The 21,699-nt window shown below is 40.2% G+C and overlaps 1 protein-coding gene across 3 annotated transcripts in view; it reads left to right on the top strand.

The window, feature by feature from the left end:
• The window catches only part of LOC124805316, a 149,425-nt gene that overhangs the window by 4,243 nt on the left and 123,483 nt on the right, over positions 1 to 21,699 (top strand). For 2 of the 3 annotated variants that reach the window (XM_047265832.1, XM_047265833.1), the window contains exon 3: positions 20,751 to 20,896. In XM_047265832.1, coding sequence (XP_047121788.1) covers positions 20,751 to 20,896 — 146 coding nt within the window. Of the gene's footprint in view, positions 1 to 20,717; positions 20,897 to 21,699 lie in introns of all 3 variants that reach the window. The other variant, XM_047265834.1, reaches the window with a different exon arrangement.

Below are 21,699 nucleotides of genomic sequence, written 5' to 3'. Positions count from 1 at the left end.
GGAAACCAAACTGACATTTTGTTAGTACTTCATACAGCCGTTCCAACTCCAAATTAACTCTCCCAACAGAAGAGTTCAAATGAGGCCGGTCATGGCGTCTCAGGACAGATACAAATTCAACATTGGTATGTCTCGATGCCGACGCAATCTTTACCAGGTCACACTCTATACTGTACCCAGGATCTCTGTCGATGCTGTTCCCTGGCCCTCCCACAATAACCACGGTGTCTTCCCTGGTAAATCGTTTACAGAGTGAACCTAAATCCCCTGTCACCTGATCCAGACTAGCACTTGGTTTGAAAAAATTTGTGACCTGGTATTCTGGTCCTAATTCCTCCTGCAGAAGTCGGCCTACACCTCTGGCATGAGAACTGCCTAACAACAAAACTTTCTTCCTTTTCGATGACTTTCCTACATTCTTTTTCAATTTCCTATTGAAAGTTTGTTGTGTCCTGTCTACACCTACCTCTGCTTGAGGCTCATCAGTTTCTAACTGAAGCAACAGGTCAAACTTATTTTTGACATTCACCACAAAACTGTCAGACTTAGTTCTAGGTCTGTTCCTTCTGTTACCTGTTGCCACTTCCCACCTCTCTTTGCCCTTCTCCCTCCTTAACCTGTCCAGATCTTCCCTAGCCTGATCTAGCTCAGCCTGAAGGGCAGCAATTTTCCCCTCCTGTTCCACTATCTTCTTATCTCTGCTGCAAATCCTACATAACCACTGATGAGCCTGATCCACTTCCCCGACACCCACGCCACTGCAGTCCCCCCAGTGAAAAAAAACTACTGTATCCATCGCACCAAACCCCGGAACTAACAATTCTACGGCAAGTCAGGCACTTCTCACTCATGGCAAAAATAATATTTTAGCTAGAATAAATAAATTAAATTACCGAAAATCAAAAAAAGATGTTACAAGAATTAAGCCTATTCACAAATGTATATAAGAAAGTTTCTGATTTAAAATTACGCTGTTTTTCTGAGATCTGTATTAAAACAATGAAGGTATACGCTATTTATTATATATTTCACTCGATGGAATGAAAAAAAGGACAATTAAACGAGATACTTAAAGTTTGATTCTCCAAAAACGTTACGAGAATTAAGCCTATAAACAAATGTATATAAGCAAGTTTCTGATATAAAGTTACGCTGTTTTTCTGAAATCTGTTTTAAAACAATGAAGTTATACGCTATTTACGGTAGTTTACTTATTTGTTACCGAGAAACTAGTTAAATTACCGTGAAACAAGAAACAAACACGTTTACAAAATTTAAGCCTAAGCGCGACTTCACGAAGTTACGATCTTTTCGTGTTTTCCGAAAAAATACGCAAAGAAAAGTCAAACCTTCAACGACAAGACTAAACGATACACTAATGCACATATGTAATTTGTTATCGGCATTAAATTAAATTATATTCCTGTCTAAATCACTTAACTTTCTGGAAATAGTTTCTGGCGTCACTTACTCGGCGGCCATCAGAGTCATATCTAGATGTACCATGGGTCCGATATCAATCCAATTGCATGTGCCCCATACCATTACAGAGCTTCCACCAACTTGAACAGTCCCCTGCTGACATGCAGGGTTTGTGGATTCATGAGATTGTCGCCATACCTGTACACATCCATCCACTCAATATAACTTGAAACAAGACTTGTCTGCCCAGGCAATGTGTTTCCAGTCATCAACAGTTCAATGCCAGTGTTGACGGGCCCAGGCAAGGCATAAAGCTTTGTGTCGTGCAGTCAGCAAGGGTATACGAGTGGGCCTTTGGCTCCAAAATCCCATATAAATGATGTTCCATTGAATGGTTCGCATGTTGACACTTGTCAATGGCCCAGCATTGAAATCTGCAACAATTTGCGGATGGGTTGTCCTACTTTCACATTGAACTATTCTCTTCAGTTGTTGGTCTCCATTCTTTCAGGATTTTTTTTCTGGCAGCAGCAATGTCAGGGATTTGATGTTTTACCATATTCCTGATATTAGAGGTACATTCATGAAGTGTTGTTCAGGAAAGTCCCCACTCCCCCATCGCTACCTCGGAGATGTTGTGTCCCATCGCTCTTGCGCGGACTATAAAACCACACTCAAACTCGCTTAAATCTTGATAACCTGTCAATATACTGATCTAACAACTGCGCCAGATGCTTGTTGTCTTGTATAGGCACTGCTGGCCACAACACCATATTCTGCCTGTTTACATATTTCTGTATTTTAATATGCATGCCTATGTCAGTTTCTTTGGCGCTTCAGTGTACAACCTAGGGGGGGAAGGTGCCCAGCGGTTGGAAAGAAGCACAGGTAGCTCGCATGTTCAAGAACAGTAGTAGATGTGATCCACAAAACTACCGTCCAATATCTTTGACATCACTTTGTTGTAGAATCATAGAACAGATTCTGAGCTGAATCGTAATGAGATATTTTGAAAGAATGATTTCCCTCCATTGATTCTGAGTTCAACCATAATGAGGTATTTTGAACAGAATTACTTTCGACACACCAATCAGCATGGATTCTGAAAACATCAATCATGTGGATCCCAACTCTCAATTTTGTCATGTGACATACTGAAAGCTTTTTATCAAGGCAGTCAGGTAGATGCAGCATTTCTTGATTCCTGAAAAGCATTTGACTTACTATCACACCTGCGTTATTGTTAAAAGTTTGATCGTATGCGATATCAAGTGAAATCTGTGACTGGACAGAGGACATAGTATGTTATATTGGATGGAGAGTCATTGACAGATGTAGAAGTAACTTTGGCTGTGCTCCAGGGAAGTATATTGAGGCTCTTGCCTTTCATGTTGTTTATTAATGACCTTACAACCAATATTAGTAGTAACCTCAGACTTTTTACAGATAGTGCAGTTAGCTGTAATGAAGTACTGTCTGAAAGCAACTCATAAATATTCAGTCTGATCTTGATAAGATTTCAAAGTGGTGCAGATCGGCAACTTACCTTAAATGTTCAGAAACTGCACTTCACAAGACCAAAATGCATACTATTCTGTGAGTATAATACCGGTGAGTCACGATTGAAATCAGCCAATTCCTACAAATACTTAGGTGTAACACTTTGTAGAGATATGAAATGGAATGATCACATAGGCTCAGTTGTGATAAAGCATATGGTGGACTTTGGTTTATTTGTAGAATACTGGGAAATGCTATCAGTCTACCAAAGAGATTGCTTACTAATCACTCGTTAACCCATTCTAGAATATTGCTCATGTGTGTGGGACCTGTACCAGATAGGACTAATGGGGGTTACTGAATGTATACAGAAAAGGACAACGTGAATGATCATAGGTATGACCCATGGGAGAGTGTTACAGTGATGCTGAAGAAACTGAATTGGCCGACTCCTGAAGATAGTCGTAAACTATCCCAAGAAAGTCTACCATAAAACTTTCAAAAACCAGCTTTAAATGATGATTCTAGGAATATACTACAACCCCTACATACCATTTGCTTAGTGATTGTGAGGAGAAGATTAAAATAATTACAGCGCACACAGTCATTCAGTCAATCATTCTTCCCATGCTTCATATGTGAATGGAATGGGAAGAAACATTAATAACTGGTATAACAGGATGTACCCTCTTCCATGCACTTTGCAGTAATTTGCAGGATATAGATGTAGATGTCATCTTTGAACCTGACATAGACCTTGGATTACATCGCTTATTAGTGATCACCACAGCCAAGGTTTTGTATTCACCGTCATTAACTTCTTCAGCTTGTGACCAAACTGTTACTCTCTAACCTAACCTAGAGCTCTACAGATCAATCTGTCACCACAACCCACATTCCGGAAAATAATATAGAAGCAAAATAATTGTCGAGTGTTCTGTCTCTGTGTATTTATGACCTCACACTCCACATCATCATTAGATGTAGTTTTATAGACAATGTCTGGTATAAGTGGGGTCAGATGTATCCTCCTAAACCCCCCCCCCCCCCCCACCCCTCCCAAAAAAAAAAAAAAAAAAAAAAAAACACGCACATTACTACATCCCTATACAAGAATTAAAACAACTTTGTGACTGATGTTTCAGAAAGTCATGTGGTAGTGGTCAGTTACAAATCAATCTCAGTAGTTCTTTCTGGAGTGTCCTGTGTTGTCAGTTTTGTAGGTACTTGCAAAGCTTTGTCAAATGTGTCCAGTGCATTGGCAACACTATTATCCTCCAGCCCCACATCATAAGGGGCTCACACTCTTTGATGAATATGTGCTTGACGAGTGCAGAGCCCCAGCCATTGTGGTACTACTTCCTTTTCCATGCTGAAGGTCTATCCTGCTATTCTTTCGAGGATGTTCTTCCTTGAGCTTTTCTTGTCCACCGTTTTCTTATATTCTTCACTTTGATGTTTGTTCTCTTTCGATTTTATCCTCTCTTTCTCCTTGTGTATTACTGTGGGCCTTCTCGTGCATTTGGCACACAAAGGGTGGTTGGATAAAGAGTAATTCCCAGCAAATGGGTTGAGAAGCGGGACTGACACATGCTCCCTGGTAAAGGCCAGACCATGGGAAGGGTGATTGCCTGAGCTGATACCTTACCAATCACCAATTGATCCCTCTATCTCTGATGAGGGAGATGTGACCTGAGGTGGAAATATTCGCCTAAGGCAGGTTAGTACCCCTGAGTGGGAATCGTTGGGAGGAAGGAACTCTGCATCGGAGATGCTGGCAATAACAGGGGATCAAATTTATTGAGAACACCAGACCAATCCTCTTGTCCTGTGTCTACCAAATGGAATGTAAAGAAATAAAGGAAATAACCATCTTCCACGCGCACTTCACTATTTAGTAGTGTCCCTCTTGGAAGAAAGTAAGCATTTTGTTACAGTAAATCTGCATGAGTAACGGAATCCAATAATTGAGACAGGCAGTGCATTTCAGGCACAAAAACTGTTGAAAGCTATGCCCTTCCATTGATAGCCCATTTGTGTAGAGAACTATAGAACACAGTTTTTCTCACAGAATTCTTACCACCTGTCCGTTTCATGAGCCGACTGAAGGAGAAATCCAAAGTTACCTTTTCGATAAATGCATAAAAACAGTCCATTGAGCCACAAGGATAGACAATGAATTAGTGCCCACCTCTACCTATTCTGTGCATTTGACTGAATGGAACTCCTGTTGAAGGTCAAGGCAAGCTATTACATCATCAGTGTAAGACCGTACATACTGAATCCGATGCGTTGCTATAAGTGTCAGCATTTCACTCACACCTCCATACCCCACCCCACCCTCTCCCCTTACACTTGCAGTAACTACATATTGTTTTATCCTGCGATTGCCCTGTGTAGCTCAATGTGCAGGCTATACAGAAGATCAAGATGAGGGAAAAGGTTTCACTTACCATTGCTCAGAAAATATTTGCCATCTGAAAGCCTTCCATGCCACCATCTGGCAATTATGGAATTATCATGGATACACCACACCCAAACAAGAGTAAGAACACACAGACCTGCAACCATCAGTTCAGTGTCCCAATTGTAAAATCCTCGAGAACTGAAGTAGCATTCTTGTGTACCACTACTGTACCTGGGCAACATACTATAAAACCTTCACCCACACACTGGAAGCCTCTCGTGACTCGTACAGAACTACATAAATTTAATTTCATCTGACAAACACAAAGCCAATAAAAAGAGAATAAATAAAAAAGTTCTTCCCCTTCATTGTCTCAGATATCCTCCTCAACAGTAACACAATGTAAAAATATCGCTCGACTAATCTCCACTCCTCCAACGAGAATTGCCAATTGATCCTCTACTGTACAGAAAGCTGGTTGACTCTTGGAGGGAAACCCTGCCTCTGAAGATATAATTGAGCTGCTTCTGAACTTTGTAGTCCAATGAATACAAAACCAGACACTATGAAGCTGCCAAGGTGATTGCCACTAACCCATATGCAATCACTTACCCTTAACTATGGCTGTATTTCAATGGAATATATGTGGCATCAGATTGTATAGAATAGAACTGCAGATAGTACTATGTTCACAGTCCCCAGCTCCTTCATGCTTGCAGGAAACGAAAACCGAACCTCAAGACCATTTCGATCTGTCACACTTAATCCCGATACTCTACGACCTTCCTCCCAATGAAAGGACTCCAACTCATAGGGGTGTAATGAGGCTCACCCAAGACAATGTCAGTGGCCAGATCATTCCATTCAACACCAGGTTGCAAGCTGCTGCTGTTCATATTTACCTTCCTGCCATTTTCTCTTGGGTTCACATAACCCCTGTGCTTGATCTTATCGTGGTGGAAGTACTGCAGCTTATTGGCCAGCTCCCAACACCTTTCTTGCTGCTTGGTATCTGCAGTGCTCACCACCCTGTGTGAGCGTCCCCAGACCCTGCATGAGGGGGCACTCCCATCAAATATTCTGGGTCAGCTTAATATCATTTTACATAACGCAAGTGGACCCAAATTTCCCTCACATTTTATACATTCATTGTTACATCCTGATTTCTTCTGCAGCACACAGCTTGTTTGCCATCTACAGTAGTCTGTCATCTCAGACACAGTTGTGCATCAATTTCCTGTGTGTAATTTGCTTGCTGAACCATGCACAGTCCTGCGTCATCATCTCAGTTGCTGAATGTTCCCTCTCATGATGAACCCCAGTGCCCTGGTAGACTGATTAATGCTAAAATGTGGATCACATGTGAAAACATACTGTCTGTCTTTGAATGCCACCCCACAGTGGAGAATGATGTCCAGTATAAACACATGCAAACCATCGAAGTATCAGAGGTAGCATAAAGCAATTTGGAGTTTTGTTGTTAATTCTCTTAACCATTTTACTCCCTCTTTTGCCATTTAGGATAAATACCATTGTTTTGCTATAAAAAAGGTCTATCTACCACTTCCCAGTCTGGCTGATGCAATAATATTTTAGTGGAATTTGTCGATATCTATGCGTAGACACATTCAGAGTACCAAGTAGAAGGACTGGTGGCACATGTAAACACGTTCAGAGCACACAGGGACAGGTACAAAGGCGCACACGTTAACACGTCCAGAGCAGTTAAAGGGTTAACAGCAGCATACTTCAGTCTCTCTGGAAAAATGCCTTGGGTTAGTGATGCACTACGTATTTCAGATAAGGCAGGGCTTATTATTTGGGAACAAATCTTTAGTACTCTGTTGGAAACACCATGAAATTCAGATGAGCTATTATTTCTGATAGAATCAGCTAAAACTTTTACCGCAAATATTGTGGAAATGGTAATTGCTGTTGATGTGCACTTTTCACAGAATGGATTGGTAGTCAGGGGCTCATATTGTAGCCAATCAACATATTGTAATAATACTTAGGAAGTGTGTTTTTTGTGCAGACATACACTTTTTTTAAATGGAACAGTGCCTATTAAACACTAACAAACAAATAGTTGTGGTAAATTAAAGTGTCAGTAGTGCTTGTCACAGGATTCTATTATGAGTTGTTAACGAGATATCATATTTTGAAAAGTTCCCACATTGACACTTGTTCAGTACCTGTAGTAGCACACACTAAAGAGCAACCCAAGTGCATACACTACTTACACGGATATCGACCAGTAATGAGACAATTTATCATCAGATTGTGTTCAGAAGGACCACCGGTGGGGCAGTAAACGCTTAAAGTCTGGTATGATGTCTGAGCAGGCTGCAGTAATGCGTCATTCCATATCATTGGATGTAGTTTGTTTGTCCTTGTAGAGAGAGTCTTTCAGCTCTCCCTACAGAAAAAAGTCTACGGGTGTCAAATCTGAGGAGTGGGCTGGCCCAGGTATGGGTCTTCCATTACAATCCAACAATTTGGAAACAATTCATGGAGACATGCTATAGTACTTTGTGCACTATGGGCTGGACAGCCATTATGTTGGTACCACAGGTTCATCCTAGTCTGCAGAGAAAAGTCTTCTAGCATCCGTGGAAGATGATCTGTTAGGAGGGTGCAATACTTGATCATGTTCAGTGTTACATCTATGAATAACGGCCTGTCCCCACCACACCATACATTTACACTTCATGGACATTGACATTCTATTTAACAAAGTCAGCGGGGATTGTCAGCAGGCCAATAGTGCATGTTTCAGCAGTTTGCCTGGCCTTGCTTGGTAAATGTGGCTTCATCACTAAATAAGGTGCAAAATAAATCAGGAGTATTCTGTCTTAATGGCCGTGTACAGAAGTTGACATGATTCTCATAATCATTTACATGCAACTCTTGATGGAGAGAGATGTGATAGGGATGGAATGTACACCGATGGAGAATGCGTAGAACACTTGCCTGATTAATGCCACTTCCTCATGTGATTGGGCGAGAGCTAGTGTGAAGATCAACTGTAATAGCAGCAAGAACATGAATTACCCCATCTTCTGTCATCACCTTTCTCCTTCTGTTACATTGTCAAGATGCTACACTCTCACTTTCACATGACTAGTTGGAAAGGTTGATAAACAAATTCTGAGATGGTTGATGTCTATTGGGATACTTTTCTGCATACGCCGTACAAGAAGGGATTGCATTCTTTCTATACTCCGCATACACCATGAGCATCTCGGCTTTTTCTGCATGGATAAATCCCACCGTCCAGTCACAACCTAATGCTTGGACTGGCACACACTAACGGACTAGCAAGTCACAGTGCACTCAAGGAATGTACAAGCAGACTGTAAGGAAACATAACAATGTCGTACTTAGCAACTATGCACATTGAATGGCACAAACAAGTGTCAGTGTGGGAACTTTCCAAAATATATCATCTCGTCAATGACTCACACTAGAGTCCTGCAACAAACACTACTGACATTCTAGTTTACCCTATGTTCAGTTTGTTAATGTCAATGGGAATTGTTCCATTTAAAAAAGTGTATGTATGCACAAAAAATACACTTCCTAAATATTATTACTATCTGTTTATTGGGTAACAAGACAAGCCCCTTACTACCAATACATTCTGTGAAAACTGCACGTCAATAGTACTTTCCATTTCCACAATATTTGCGTTGCAAGCTTTTCGTGATTCACTCTGTATAATTTTCTTAATTTCAGTAGGAGAAGTTGGTGATACATTTGTGGCTTGCAGTCTGGACTCAGCAGCCCTACACTGTTCTCAGTCGAATGACAGCACTTGTCTGGCCCACAGTGAGTGAACTGGGGTGAGGTAATAGTGTGGGGTGGGTGAGGGATGGAGAGAGGTGGGAGGTAACAGGGTTGAGGGGGGGGGGGGGGAGGCGTCTAGTGGCTCATGGGAGAGTGGGGAGCCGTCTGTGGGCTAGCTAGGGGTGCAGGTAGAAGGGACAGGTGGCAGACGGCTGGGCACGTAATTTCATAGGTCTGCCAGCTGCCCCGTCTACCTGCACCCCTAGCTAGGCCACAGATGCCCCATTCTCCCATGAGCCACTAAACACCTCCCCCCAACCCCCTCCCTGCCTCTCAGCTCTCTCCATCTCTCACCTCACACCCCCTTCCTACCCCAGTACACTCACCGTGGGCCAGGAAAGAACTGGCGGACGAATGAACACAGTGTAGGGAGACACAGCCAAGCTCTGTAAGTTTCGTTTCCGTACCTATCGATAATGCAGTGCTTTTACCTTTCGGTGAGTTGTCTTCTGTATTCCTAAATAATGTGTAATTCTCAATCAGAACTTTCCATACATTATGATATGAATTTATCATAGAATAGAAAAGTTTTATGTTAGCATTTGGGTCGTTACAGATTTCATCCCAGGTCATCTCTTGTAAACTATTCGTAAAAACATTTCTCCAGGAGTCATCAATTATTTCCACTGATTTCAAATGATGAGTATCTGTACTGAAAGGCACTCTCGTTTATCTTAACTAGCCATGCATCATGATCAGAGAGAGCATTTGTTACTGTTGTTGTTGTGGTCTTCAGTCCTGAGACTGGTTGGATGCAGCTCTCCATGCTACTCTATCCTGTGCAAGCTTCTTCATCTCCCAGTACCTACTGCAACCTACATCCTTCTGAATCTGCTTAGTGTATTGATCTCTTGGTCTCCCTCTACAATTTTTACCCTCCACGGTGCCCTCCAATGCTAAATTTGTGATCCCTTGATGCCTCAAAACATGTCCTACCAACCGATCCCGTCTTCTAGTCAAGTTGTGCCACAAACTTCTCTTCTCCCCAATCCTATTCAATACCTCCTCATCAGTTACGTGATCTACCCACCTTATCTTCAGCATTCTTCTGTAGCATCACATTTCGAAAGCTTCTATTCTCTTCTTGTCCAAACTAGTTATCGTCCATGTTTCACTTCCATACATGGCTACACTCCATACAAATACTTTCAGAAACGACTTCCTGACACTTACTCGATGTTAACAAATTTCTCTTCTTCAGAAACGATTTCCTTGCCATTGCCAGTCTACATTTTATATCCTCTCTACTTCGACCATCATCAGTTATTTTACTCCCTAAATAGCAAAACTCCTTTACTACTTTAAGTGTCTCATTTCCTAATCTAAACCCCTCAGCATCACCCGATTTAATTTGACTACATTCCATTATCCTCGTTTTGCTTTTGTTGATGTTCATCTTATATCCTCCTTTCAAGACGCTGTCCATTCCGTTCAACTGCTCTTCCAAGTCCTTTGCTGTCTCTGACAGAATAACAATGTCATCGGCGAACCTCAAAGTTTTTATTTCTTCTCCATGGATTTTAATACCTACTCCAAATTATTCTTTTGTTTCCTTTACTGCTTGCTCAATATACAGATTGAATAACGTCGGGGAGAGGCTACAACCCTGTCTCACTCCTTTCCCAACCACTGCTTCCCTTTCATTCCCCTGGACTCTTATAACTGCCATCTGGTTTCTGTACAAATTGTAAATAGCCTTTCGCTCCCTGTATTTTACCCCTGCCACCTTCAGAATTTGAAAGAGAGTATTCCAGTTAACGTTGTCAAAAGCTTTCTCTAAGTCTACAAATGCTAGAAACGTAGGTTTGCCTTTTCTTAATCTTTCTTCTAAGATAAGTTGTGTTCCAACATTTCTACGGAATCCAAACTGATCTTCCCCAAGGTCCGCTTCTACCAGTATTTCCATTCGTCTGTAAAGAATTCGCGTTAGTATTTTGCAGCTGTGACTTATTAAACTGATAGTTCGGTAATTTTCACATCTGTCAACACCTGCTTTCTTTGGGATTGGAATTATTATATTCTTCTTGAAGTCTGTGGGTATTTCGCCTGTCTCATACATCTTGCTCACCAGATGGTAGAGTTTTGTCATGACTGGCTCTCCCAAGGCCATCAGTAGTTCTAATGGAATGTTGTCTACTCCCGGGGCCTTGTTTCGACTCAGGTCTTTCTGTGCTCTGTCAAACTCTTCATGCAGTATCTTATCTCCCATTTCATCTTCATCTACATCCTCTTCCATTTCCATAATACTGTCCTCAAGTACATCGCCCTTGTATAAACCCTCTATATACTCCTTCCACCTTTCTGCCTTCCCTTCTTTACTTAGAACTGGGTTGCCATCTGAGCTCTTGATATTTATACAAGTGGTTCTCTTCTCTCCAAAGGTCTCTTTAATTTTCCTGTAGGCAGTATCTATCTTACCCCTAGTGAGACAAGCCTCTACATCCTTACATTTGTCCTCTAGCCATGCCTGCTTAGCCATTTTGCACTTCCTGTCGATCTCATTTTTTAGACGTTTGTATTCCTTTTTGCCTGCTTCATTTACTGCATTTTTATATTTTCTCCTTTCATCAATTAAATTCAATATTTCTTCTGTTACCCAAGGATTTCTATTAGCCCTCGTCTTTTTACCTACTTGATCCTCTGCTGCCTTCACTACTTCATCCCTCAGAGCTACCCATTCTTCTTCTACTGTATTTCTTTCCCCCATTCCTGTCAATTGTTCCCTTATGCTCTCCCTGAAACTCTGTACAACCTCTGGTTCTTTCAATTTATCCAGGTCCCATTTCCTTAAATTCCCGCCTTTTTGCAGTTTCTTCAGTTTCAATCTGCAGTTCATAACCAATAGATTGGGTCAGAATCCACATCTGCCTCTGGAAATGTCTTACAATTTAAAACCTGGTTCCTAAATCTCTGTCTTACCATTATGTAATCTATCTGATACCTTCTAGTATCTCCAGGATTCTTCCAGGTATACAACCTTCTTTCATGATTCTTGAACCAAGTGTTAGCTATGATTAAGTTATGCTCTGTGCAAAATTCTGCCAGGCGGCTTCCTCTTTCATTTCTTCCCCCCAATCCATATTCACCTACTATGTTTCCTTCTCTCCCTTTTCCTACTGACGAATTCCAGTCACCCATGACTATTAAATTTTCGTCTCCCTTCACTAGCTGAATAATTTCTTTTATCTCGTCATACATTTCATCAATTTCTTCATCATCTGCAGAGCTAGTTGGCATATAAACTTGTACTACTGTAGTAGGCATGGGCTTTGTGTCTATCTAGGCCACAATAATGTGTTTGTTACTAGGTAAACAGTTTTTTCTTACTTTGAGCTTCACCAAAGAAAACATTGTCAATTAGGGTCCTGCTTTCTTTATCCACCCTTGTAGAAAAGTTAATTACTGAACTCAAACTGTAGAATTCATATAAGGTTTCCAGGCCATTTTTCATGTTGATTTCCTTTAGAAAATCTACAATAAACCCGTCACAGACTATTTACTGCTTGTTGATGTCTGTCAAATAGCATAGTAGGGAATCCAAATTCCTTGTGTGTGTGTGTGTGTGTGTGTCTGTGTGTGTGTGTGTGTGTGTGTGTGTGTGTGTGTGTGTGTGTGTGTGTGTGCGAGGGGGGGGGGGCTATATACACTTACAATTAAAAGTGAACTATTTTACAATATTAGCAGACATGCATTTCTATGTGCTGATCACTACAAAATCTACTTGTCTCATAGTTACTGAACTTGTATTTTGTCTTAATATATTTATATATTTAACAACTCCTCTTTTTCCCATATTAGTTCTGCAAGAATAAGATGCTAGAGAGTAATCTTTTATGTGTAACTTATCTAACCCTTTGGTTATGTGATACTCAGAAGGAGCAGTATGTATGTCTTTCCCAAGCTCTGTAAGTTTTCCAAGCCGACAAGAAGCTCTTCTACTTTGTTACTGAGTCCTCTAATCTTTTGATGAAGTAAAGTAAACTTACTTTTCACTGCATTCTTAAGCATTTTTTGGAGCTCTTCTGTTATCTTGCCTTCTTTTGGAACAGGGTGCCTGAATCCTGATTCTAAAAAAGGTAACATTCTGTAACCAGTAACAATAGGGATCTTGCATTGTATGATGGTGACTCTCCATACATTTTCTGCTGGAAGATCAGCCATCCTTTCTTTTCCTCTTCTATTCAGGTGTAGGCTATATCTAGTATTTCCTCATCTCACAAATGCATCAACAGGTTCTGCGCTCATATGAGATTTCATTTCAGTTAGCAGCAGCTCGCTAACACAGTGTTCTCACAGCTCACAACAGTGGTAACTCAGTGCTAGTCATAGTGCTACAGGACCTCCACAAAACTAGCATTTATGTGTGTAGTTGCTACTATTATTTCATCTAGATCTCCCTTAATGCAGTAATTTCTGCTCAAGAAGGTAGCAACACTAAGAAACTGTAGACAACTACAGGAAGGCCAGTAAATGATTGATGAATGGTACAAGGGCTGGTATTGACCGTGAACAAAAATAAATGTAACATATTGTGCATAAATGAAAGAACAAGTCCACTGCTGTACAGGTACACCATTGGTGGTAACACTGAAACAGAAACTAGTGTAAAATACTTAGGGTTAATCATCTGTAGTGATCTAAAGTGGGATGACCACATAAAACAAATTATAGGAAAATCAGATACCGGCTGAAATTCGTAGGATGAATCTTGAGGAAATGTAATTTATCCACAAAAGAAGGGTGTACAAAACACTTGTTCAACCAACTCTTGAGTAGTGCTCATCTGTCTGGTACCCAAACCAAGTTTTATTGACAGAAGGCGTAGACAGGATGCAACAAAGAGTGGCATGTTTCATCGCAAGCTCATTTTGTCAGCATGAGAGCATTACAGAAATACTCAGCAAATTCCAGTGGCAGATGCTGCAAGAGAGACATTGTGTATGATGGAGAGGTTTGCTATTGAAATTCTGTGAGAGTACATTCCCAGAAGAGTCAAGCTACATATTACTTTCTCTCGCATACATATCACGAAATGACCACAACAAGAAAATAGAGCTAATAAGGAGATTTACTGACAATGTCCAGTTTCAGTTGCTACTTTGACTCAGTGCTACAGTCCTCTCCTGGTCGCAGTGACAGGTTTAGCTGTGTGTGTGTGTGTGTGTGTGTGTGTGTGTGTGTGTGTACAGTGTTTTTAATCTTGTTTATTTGCTGTTCAGCCATTCAGTGCTTGAACTGTAGGGCGAGTCAATACTTTACTCTTTGCATGATTTGTTCTGAACTGCTTGGAAAATTGCTGTAACTAAGAGAACTGTACTTTGCAATTCATTAGTCATATTTCATAGATCTTAAAGAGAAGGGCCTCCAGGATGTGGGAAGAAGTCAAAGATGGACATGTTTTTAACCGTGCAATAAAGTGGAATGACTTAACATTACGAAACAACATTGTATTAAGGTGCTATGATTAATTACTAAATAGTCTAAACATTAATTTTAAGGGTTACTGTAAAGATAATATTTAATCAAATAAATTGAGCTACTCAACAAAGTTCTTTTATTCAGTCTTAAACTCCTCCATATTATGCATAGTATATATTATGCTCTGTGGTAACTTATGGAATATGTATGTACCTATGTATCAGAATTCCATCTGTACTAAAGTTAAGCTCTTGAAATCTTCATAAATATTCAAGGTATAATTCTCATAACGCACTTCTGTATTCTGAAAATACTATCTCTGATTGTTGAGTTTTCTTGCTTGTCCCGGAGGTGCTGACCTGTCACCTCATGTGTGTCACCAAATACCTTGATCTCATAATTCTTCCTCAGGTTTTTCTATTCCTCTGCTCTCCATCACTTCTTAGCTACCCTTTTTGTGATCATCTTTTTCTTCTAGGAGGTTGCCATGAAACTGCTGTCTTTGGCCATCTGTTGTCTTCCATTCTTTCAACATAACCCAATCACCCCAGATGTCTTTCTACTGTTCTATCTACATCTAGATACATTCTCTTCAAGCCACCACACAGTGTATGGCAGAGGGTACATTGTACCACTACTAGTCATTTCCCTTGCTGTTTCATTTGCATGTTGTTGTTGTGGTCTTCAGTCCCGGGACTGGTTTGATGCAGCTCTCCATGCTACTCTATCCTGTGCAAGCTGCTTCATCTCCCAGTACGTACTGCAGCCTACATACTTCTGAACCTGCTTAGTTTATTCATCTCTTTGTCTCCCTCTACGATTTTTACCCTCCACGCTGCCCTCCAATACTAAATTGGTGAGCCCTTGATGCCTCAGAACATGTCCTACCAACTGATCCCTTCTTCTAGTCAACTTGTGCCACAAACCCCTCTTCTCTACAATTCTATTCAATACCTCCTCATTAGTTATGTGATCTACCCACCTTATCTTCAGCATTCTTCTGTAGCACCACATTTCAAAAGCTTCTATTCTATTCTTGTCTAAACTATTTATCATCCATGTTTCACTTTCATACATGGCTACACTCCATACAAATACTTTCAATAATGACTTCCTGACACGTAAATCTATACTCAACGTTAACAAATTCCTCTTCTTCAGAAACGCTTTCCTTGCCATTGCCAGTCTACATTTTATATCTTCTCTACTTCGACCATCATCAGTTATTTTGCTCCCCAAATAGCAAAACTCCTTTACTACTTTAAGTGTCTCATTTCCTAATCTAATTCCCTCAGCATCATTTGAGTTAATTCGACTACATTCCATTATCCTTGTTTTGCTTTTGTTGATGTTCATCTTATATCCTCCTTTCAAGACACTGTCCATTCCGTTCAACTGCTCTTCCAAGTCCTTTGCTGTCTCTGACAGAATTACAATGTCATTGGCGAACCTTAAAGTTTTTATTTCTTCTCCATGGATTTTAATAACTACTCCGATTTTTTCTTTTGTTTCCTTTACTGCTTGCTCAATATACAGATTGAATAACATCTGGGAGAGGCTAAACCCCTGTCTCACTCCCTTCCCAACCACTGCTTCTCTTTCATGTCCGTCGACTCTTATAACTGCCATCTGGTTTCCGTATAAATTGTAAATAGCCTTTCGCTCCCTGTATTTTACCCCTGCCACCTTCAGAATTTGAAAGAGACTATGCCATTCAACATTGTCAAAAGCTTTCTCTAAGTCTACAAATGCTAGAAATGTAGGTTTCCCTTTTCTTAATCTAGCTTCTAAGATAACTCATAGGGTCAGTATTGCCTCATGTGTTCCAACATTTCTATGGAATCCAAACTGATCTTCCCCAAGGTCAGCTTCTACCTGTTTTTCCATTCGTCTGTAAAGAATTCGCGTTAGTATTTTGCAGCTGTGGGTTATTAAACTGATAGTTCGGTAATTTTCACATCTGTCAACACCTCCTTTCTTTGGGACTGGAATTATTATATTCTTCTTGAAGTCTGATGGTATTTCACCTGTCTCTAATGGAATTTTGTCTACTCCTGGGGCCTTGTTTCGACTTCAGTCTTTCAGTGCTCTGTCAAACTCTTCATGCAGTATCATATCTCCCATTTCATCTTCATCTACATCCTCTTCAATTTCTATGGAAGTACATTGCCCTTGTATAGACCCTCTATATACTCCTTCCACCTTTCTGCTTTCCCTTCTTTGCTTAGAATTGGGTTTCCATCTGAGCTCTTCATATTCATACAAGTGGTTCTCTTTTTACCAAAGGTATCTTTAATTTTCTTGTAGGCGGTATCTATCTTACCCCTAGTGAGATAAGCCTCTACATGCTTACGTTTGTCCTCTAGCCATCCCTGCTTAGCCATTTTGCACTTCCTGTCGATCTCATTTTTGAGACGTTTGTATTCCTTTTTGCCTGCTTCATTTACTGCATTTTTATATTTTCGCCTTTCATCAATTAAATTCAATATTCCTTCTTTTACCCAAGGATTTCTACTAGCCCTCATCTTTTTACCTAATTGATCCTCTGCTGCCTTCACTACTTCATCCCTCAAAGCTACCCATTCTTCTTCTACTGTATTTCTTTCCCCCATTCTTGTCAATTATTCCCTTATGCTCTCCCTGAAACTCTGTACAACCTCTGGTTCTTTCAGTTTATCCAGGTCCCATCTCCTTAAATTCCCACCTTTTTGCAGTATCTTCAGTTTTAATCTACAGTTCATAACCAATAGATTGTGGTCAGAGTCCACATCAGCCCCTGGAAATGTCTTAAAATTTAAAACCTGGTTCTTAAATCTCTGTCTTACCATTATATAATCTATCTGAAACCTGTCAGTATCTCCAGGCTTCTTCCATGTATACAATCTTCTTTTGTGATTCTTGAACCAAGTGCTAGCTATGATTAAGTTATACTCTGTGCAAAATTCTGCCAGGCGGCTTCCTCTTTCATCTCTTCCCTCCCAATTTATATTCACCTACTACATATCCTTCTCTTCCTTTTCCTACTATCGAATTCCAGTCACCCATTACTATTAAATTTTCATCTCCTGTCACTATCTGAATAATTTCTTTTATCTCATCATACATTTCTTCAATTTCTTCGTCATCTCCAGAGCTACGGTATTTGGCATATAAACTTGTACTACTGTAGTAGGCGTGGGTTTCGTGTCATCTTGGCCACAATAAGGCGTTCACTATGCTGTTTGTAGTAGCTTACTCGCACTCCTATTTTTTATTCATTATTAGATCTACTCCTGCATTACCCCTATTTGATTTTGTATTTATATCCCTGTATTCACCTGACCAGAAGTCTTGTTCCTTCTGCCACCGAACTTCACTAATTCCCACTATATCTAACTTTAACCTATCCATTTCCCTTTTTAAATTTTCTAACCTACTGCCCAATTAAGGGATCTTACATTCCACGCTCCGATCCGTAGAACGCCAGTTTTCTTTTTCCTGATAGCGACGACCTCTTGAGTAGTCGCCGCCCGGAGATCCGAATGGGGGACTATTTTACCTCCGGAATATTTTACCCAAGAGGATGCCATCATCATTTATTCATACAGTAAAGCTGCATGCCCTCGGGAAAAATTACGGCTGTAGTTTCCCCTTGCTTTCAGCCATTCGCAGTACCAGCACAGCAAGGCCGTTTTGGTTATTGTTACAAGGCCAGATCAGTCAATCATCCAGACTGTTGCCCCTGCAACTACTGAAAAGGCTGCTGCCTCTCTTCAGGAACCACACGTTTGTCTGGCCTCTCAACAGATACCCCTACATTGTGGTTGCACCTACGGTATTGCTATCTGTATTGCTGAGGCACACAAGCCTCCCCACCAACAGCAAGGTCTATGGTTCTTGGGGGAGGGGGTGGGGGCATTTGCATATAGAACAAGGAGGAAAAAATGACTGTCTGTCTGCCACCATATGACCCCTAATTTCTTGTATTGCATGTTCATGGTCCCTACAGGAAATGTATGTTGGTTGCTGTAGGATCTACTACAGTCAGCTTCAAATGTCAATTTTTAATTTTTTCCAATATTATTGCTCTGGTAGAATGTTGCCCTCCCTCCAGGGATCCCCATTTATATTTCCGAAGCATCTCCATAATACTTCCCTGTTGATCGAACCTACAAGTAACAAGTCTAGCAGCTCACCTCTGAATTGCTTCAATGTCTTCCTTTAGTCCTACCTGCTGGGAATCTCAAATACTCTCGCAGTACTCAAGAATGGGTCACATTAGTGTTCTATATACGGTCTCGTTTACATGTGAACCACACTTTCTTAAAATTTTCCCAGTAAACTGAAGATGACCATTCACATTCCCCACTACAATCCTTACATGCTCATTCCATTTTATATTGTTTTTCATTTTATAGGTATTTAATTAACATAACATTGTTGAGTGGTACACTACCAATGCTGTGGGATCTTTTCTCCTACTCATCTGCATTAACTTATATTTTTCTGCATGTAGAGCTAACTGCCATTCATCTCATCAATTAGAAAGTTTGTCTCAGTCATCATGTATCCTCCTACAGTGGCTCAACGGTGACTCCTTCCCATACACCACAGCATCAGCAGCAAATAGCCACAGATTGCTGCTCACCATATCTGTCATATCATTTATGTATATACAGAATAATCCAGTCCTTTCACACTTCTGTAGGGTAAGCCCATGAACCTTTGTCTCTGATGAATACTTGCTGTCAAAAACAATGTACTGGATCCTATTACTTCAGAACTCTTCGAGCCATTCACATATCTAGAAATCTATTCCGTGTGCTCGTGCCTTTGTTAACAGTCTGCAAGGAGGCACCGTATCAAATACTTTTAGGAAATCTAGGTATATGAAATCGCCTATTGCCCTTTATCCACACTTTGCAAGAGATCATGTGAGAAACGGGCAAGCTGAGTTTCACACAGGCAATGCTTTCTGATACTGTGCTGATTTGTGAAAAGGAGCTTTTCAGTCTCTAGGAACTTTATTGTATTTGAACTGAGAATTTGTGAAAGAATTCAGCAGCAAAATGATGTTAAGGATTTTAGTCTGTAATTTTGCTTGTTAGTTCTTTTGTCCTTCTCATATGCAGGAGTCACCTATGCTTTTTTTCCAATTGCTTGGGATTTTGTGCTGGGTGAGAGATCTGCAGTAAATGCAAGCTAAGTAAGGAACCAATGCCATAGAGTACACTTTATAAAACGAAATTGGAATTCCCTCCTGTGTGAACTTCTGAAATGTGGAATATAAAACCTCAGCTTTCCTTTTGTTGCCTTCTGTTGCCACACCAGATTTGTCAATGAGTAACTGAGTAGAAGCTTTCAGCTCAGTTAGCGATTTTATGCAGGACCAGAATTTTCTTGGGTTCTGAAGGCCGGCTGCTGTGGCCGAGCGGTTCTAGGCGCTTCAGTCTGGAACCGTGCGACTGCTACGGTCGCAGGTTCGAATCCTGCCTCGGGCTTGGAACTGTGTGTTGTCCTTAGGTTAGTTAGGTTTAAGTAGTTCAAGTAATAGGGGACTGATGACCTCAGATGTTAAGTCCAATAGTGCTCAGAGCCATTTGGGTTCTGAACTAGATCCATTGTTAAGGTATGTGGTGGTAGTGGTTGTAAGCTTCGCGCATCGATCTTTTTACAGATGCAAGAATCCCTACTAATTTTTGCCTCGTGTCATTTACATGTTCTCTTTTGAACTGAGAGTGCAGCAGTCTGTTTCCTCAGCGTTTTCATCTATTCTGTCCCTTTTTTGCTTTAGAATAGAATACAGCCACATAGACAACTTATTGTGGATAATGGCACACACTTTTTCATGTGGCATTCAGTTATGTTGAACAAGTGGTGTCCATCACTCAACAGTCCTTTATATTAATGTCAGTGTTTCATGTTCTCTCGTATATCAAATTTCTTGAGCAGTTAGAACATGCCTTGCTTGTTCTTGTGAGCACAGATAGAAGGAATTGGTGTAAGATAAATGACTTGTGGAGTGGAATTAAAGACTGTTATTTATTTAGTGTGATATTACATATCTTTAGACCCTTAAAAAGAGAGAGAAGGAGAGAGATGTGTGCATACCTACAGTCCTCTTCTTTTTCTCCTTTTGCAGTTGTTCTGTATCAATCTGATGTGAAATGTGCAGGTCTTCGGTGGCCAGTGGATCTCGCGAGTTCCAGTCTGCAATACCTCATAGTCAGGCTGTAGAGAATGAACCATTTGCTCTGTTCAATCCAGTAACTACATTAAATTTCCTTGTAAAGGAACTACGAGGGATTGTTAGAAAGAACTGTAAGTAAATAGAACTATAAATGATAATTTGTTAATGTAGCAAGTATTATGATACTTAAATTTTTGGCTGTGTTAGATTCATATGTGTTGAACTATACAATTATTGGAATTTTTATTACAGTGTTGATGGTAAGTGGTTATCTAAAATGTATTGTTACTGTAGCACAAAAAATAAACCTTAAACTTGTCAATTTGATATCTTGTCCAGTTGGTCACTAGTTTTGCTGTTGATTTTCAAAAACAAATATTTGATTCACTATACATGCTCATCATTCATTGCCATTTTCATTTACAGTAATTGCCGTTTCTTGAATTTTTCATTGGATGGCAAGAGCAGGAGGATTTTGTAGCAATAGCTTGAAGCTTTCTTGGAATTCTTATGTCACATGTCTTGTTTCTGTACATGTCCGTCATGGAATGATGTTGACTTGATAGGTATTCTTTATTTCTTCCACATTTCTAATTTACTTTTCCAATATCTGTGGTTTATTGAATAAGCTCTTACCTATCTTTAGAATTTGTATGTATGAGTAGTAACACACAATTAAGAAACGATAGCTAAGGTACAAGTAGTCCCAAACCAGTGGGATACGTAATGCCAATAAAGACAGCCATCAGGAGTCATCAATACAAGAAAGTAAACATTAGAATTTGAATTATTGGGCTTGTCATTTCTCTTCAGAACTTCCGCAGAATGTGTACTGACAAAATGGAAAGTTTTGTATCATGAAGCACAAGTCCAATATTTATCATACTTAGTAGAGATTTTCATCACATAATGGATATTAAATGATTAAACTTTT

Source organism: Schistocerca piceifrons, chromosome 7 (assembly GCF_021461385.2).
Source record: "Schistocerca piceifrons isolate TAMUIC-IGC-003096 chromosome 7, iqSchPice1.1, whole genome shotgun sequence".
NCBI classification, from domain to species: Eukaryota; Metazoa; Arthropoda; class Insecta; order Orthoptera; family Acrididae; genus Schistocerca; species Schistocerca piceifrons.
The sequence above is the reverse complement of the archived record's forward strand: the minus strand, read 5'-3'. Positions and strand labels throughout refer to the sequence as shown.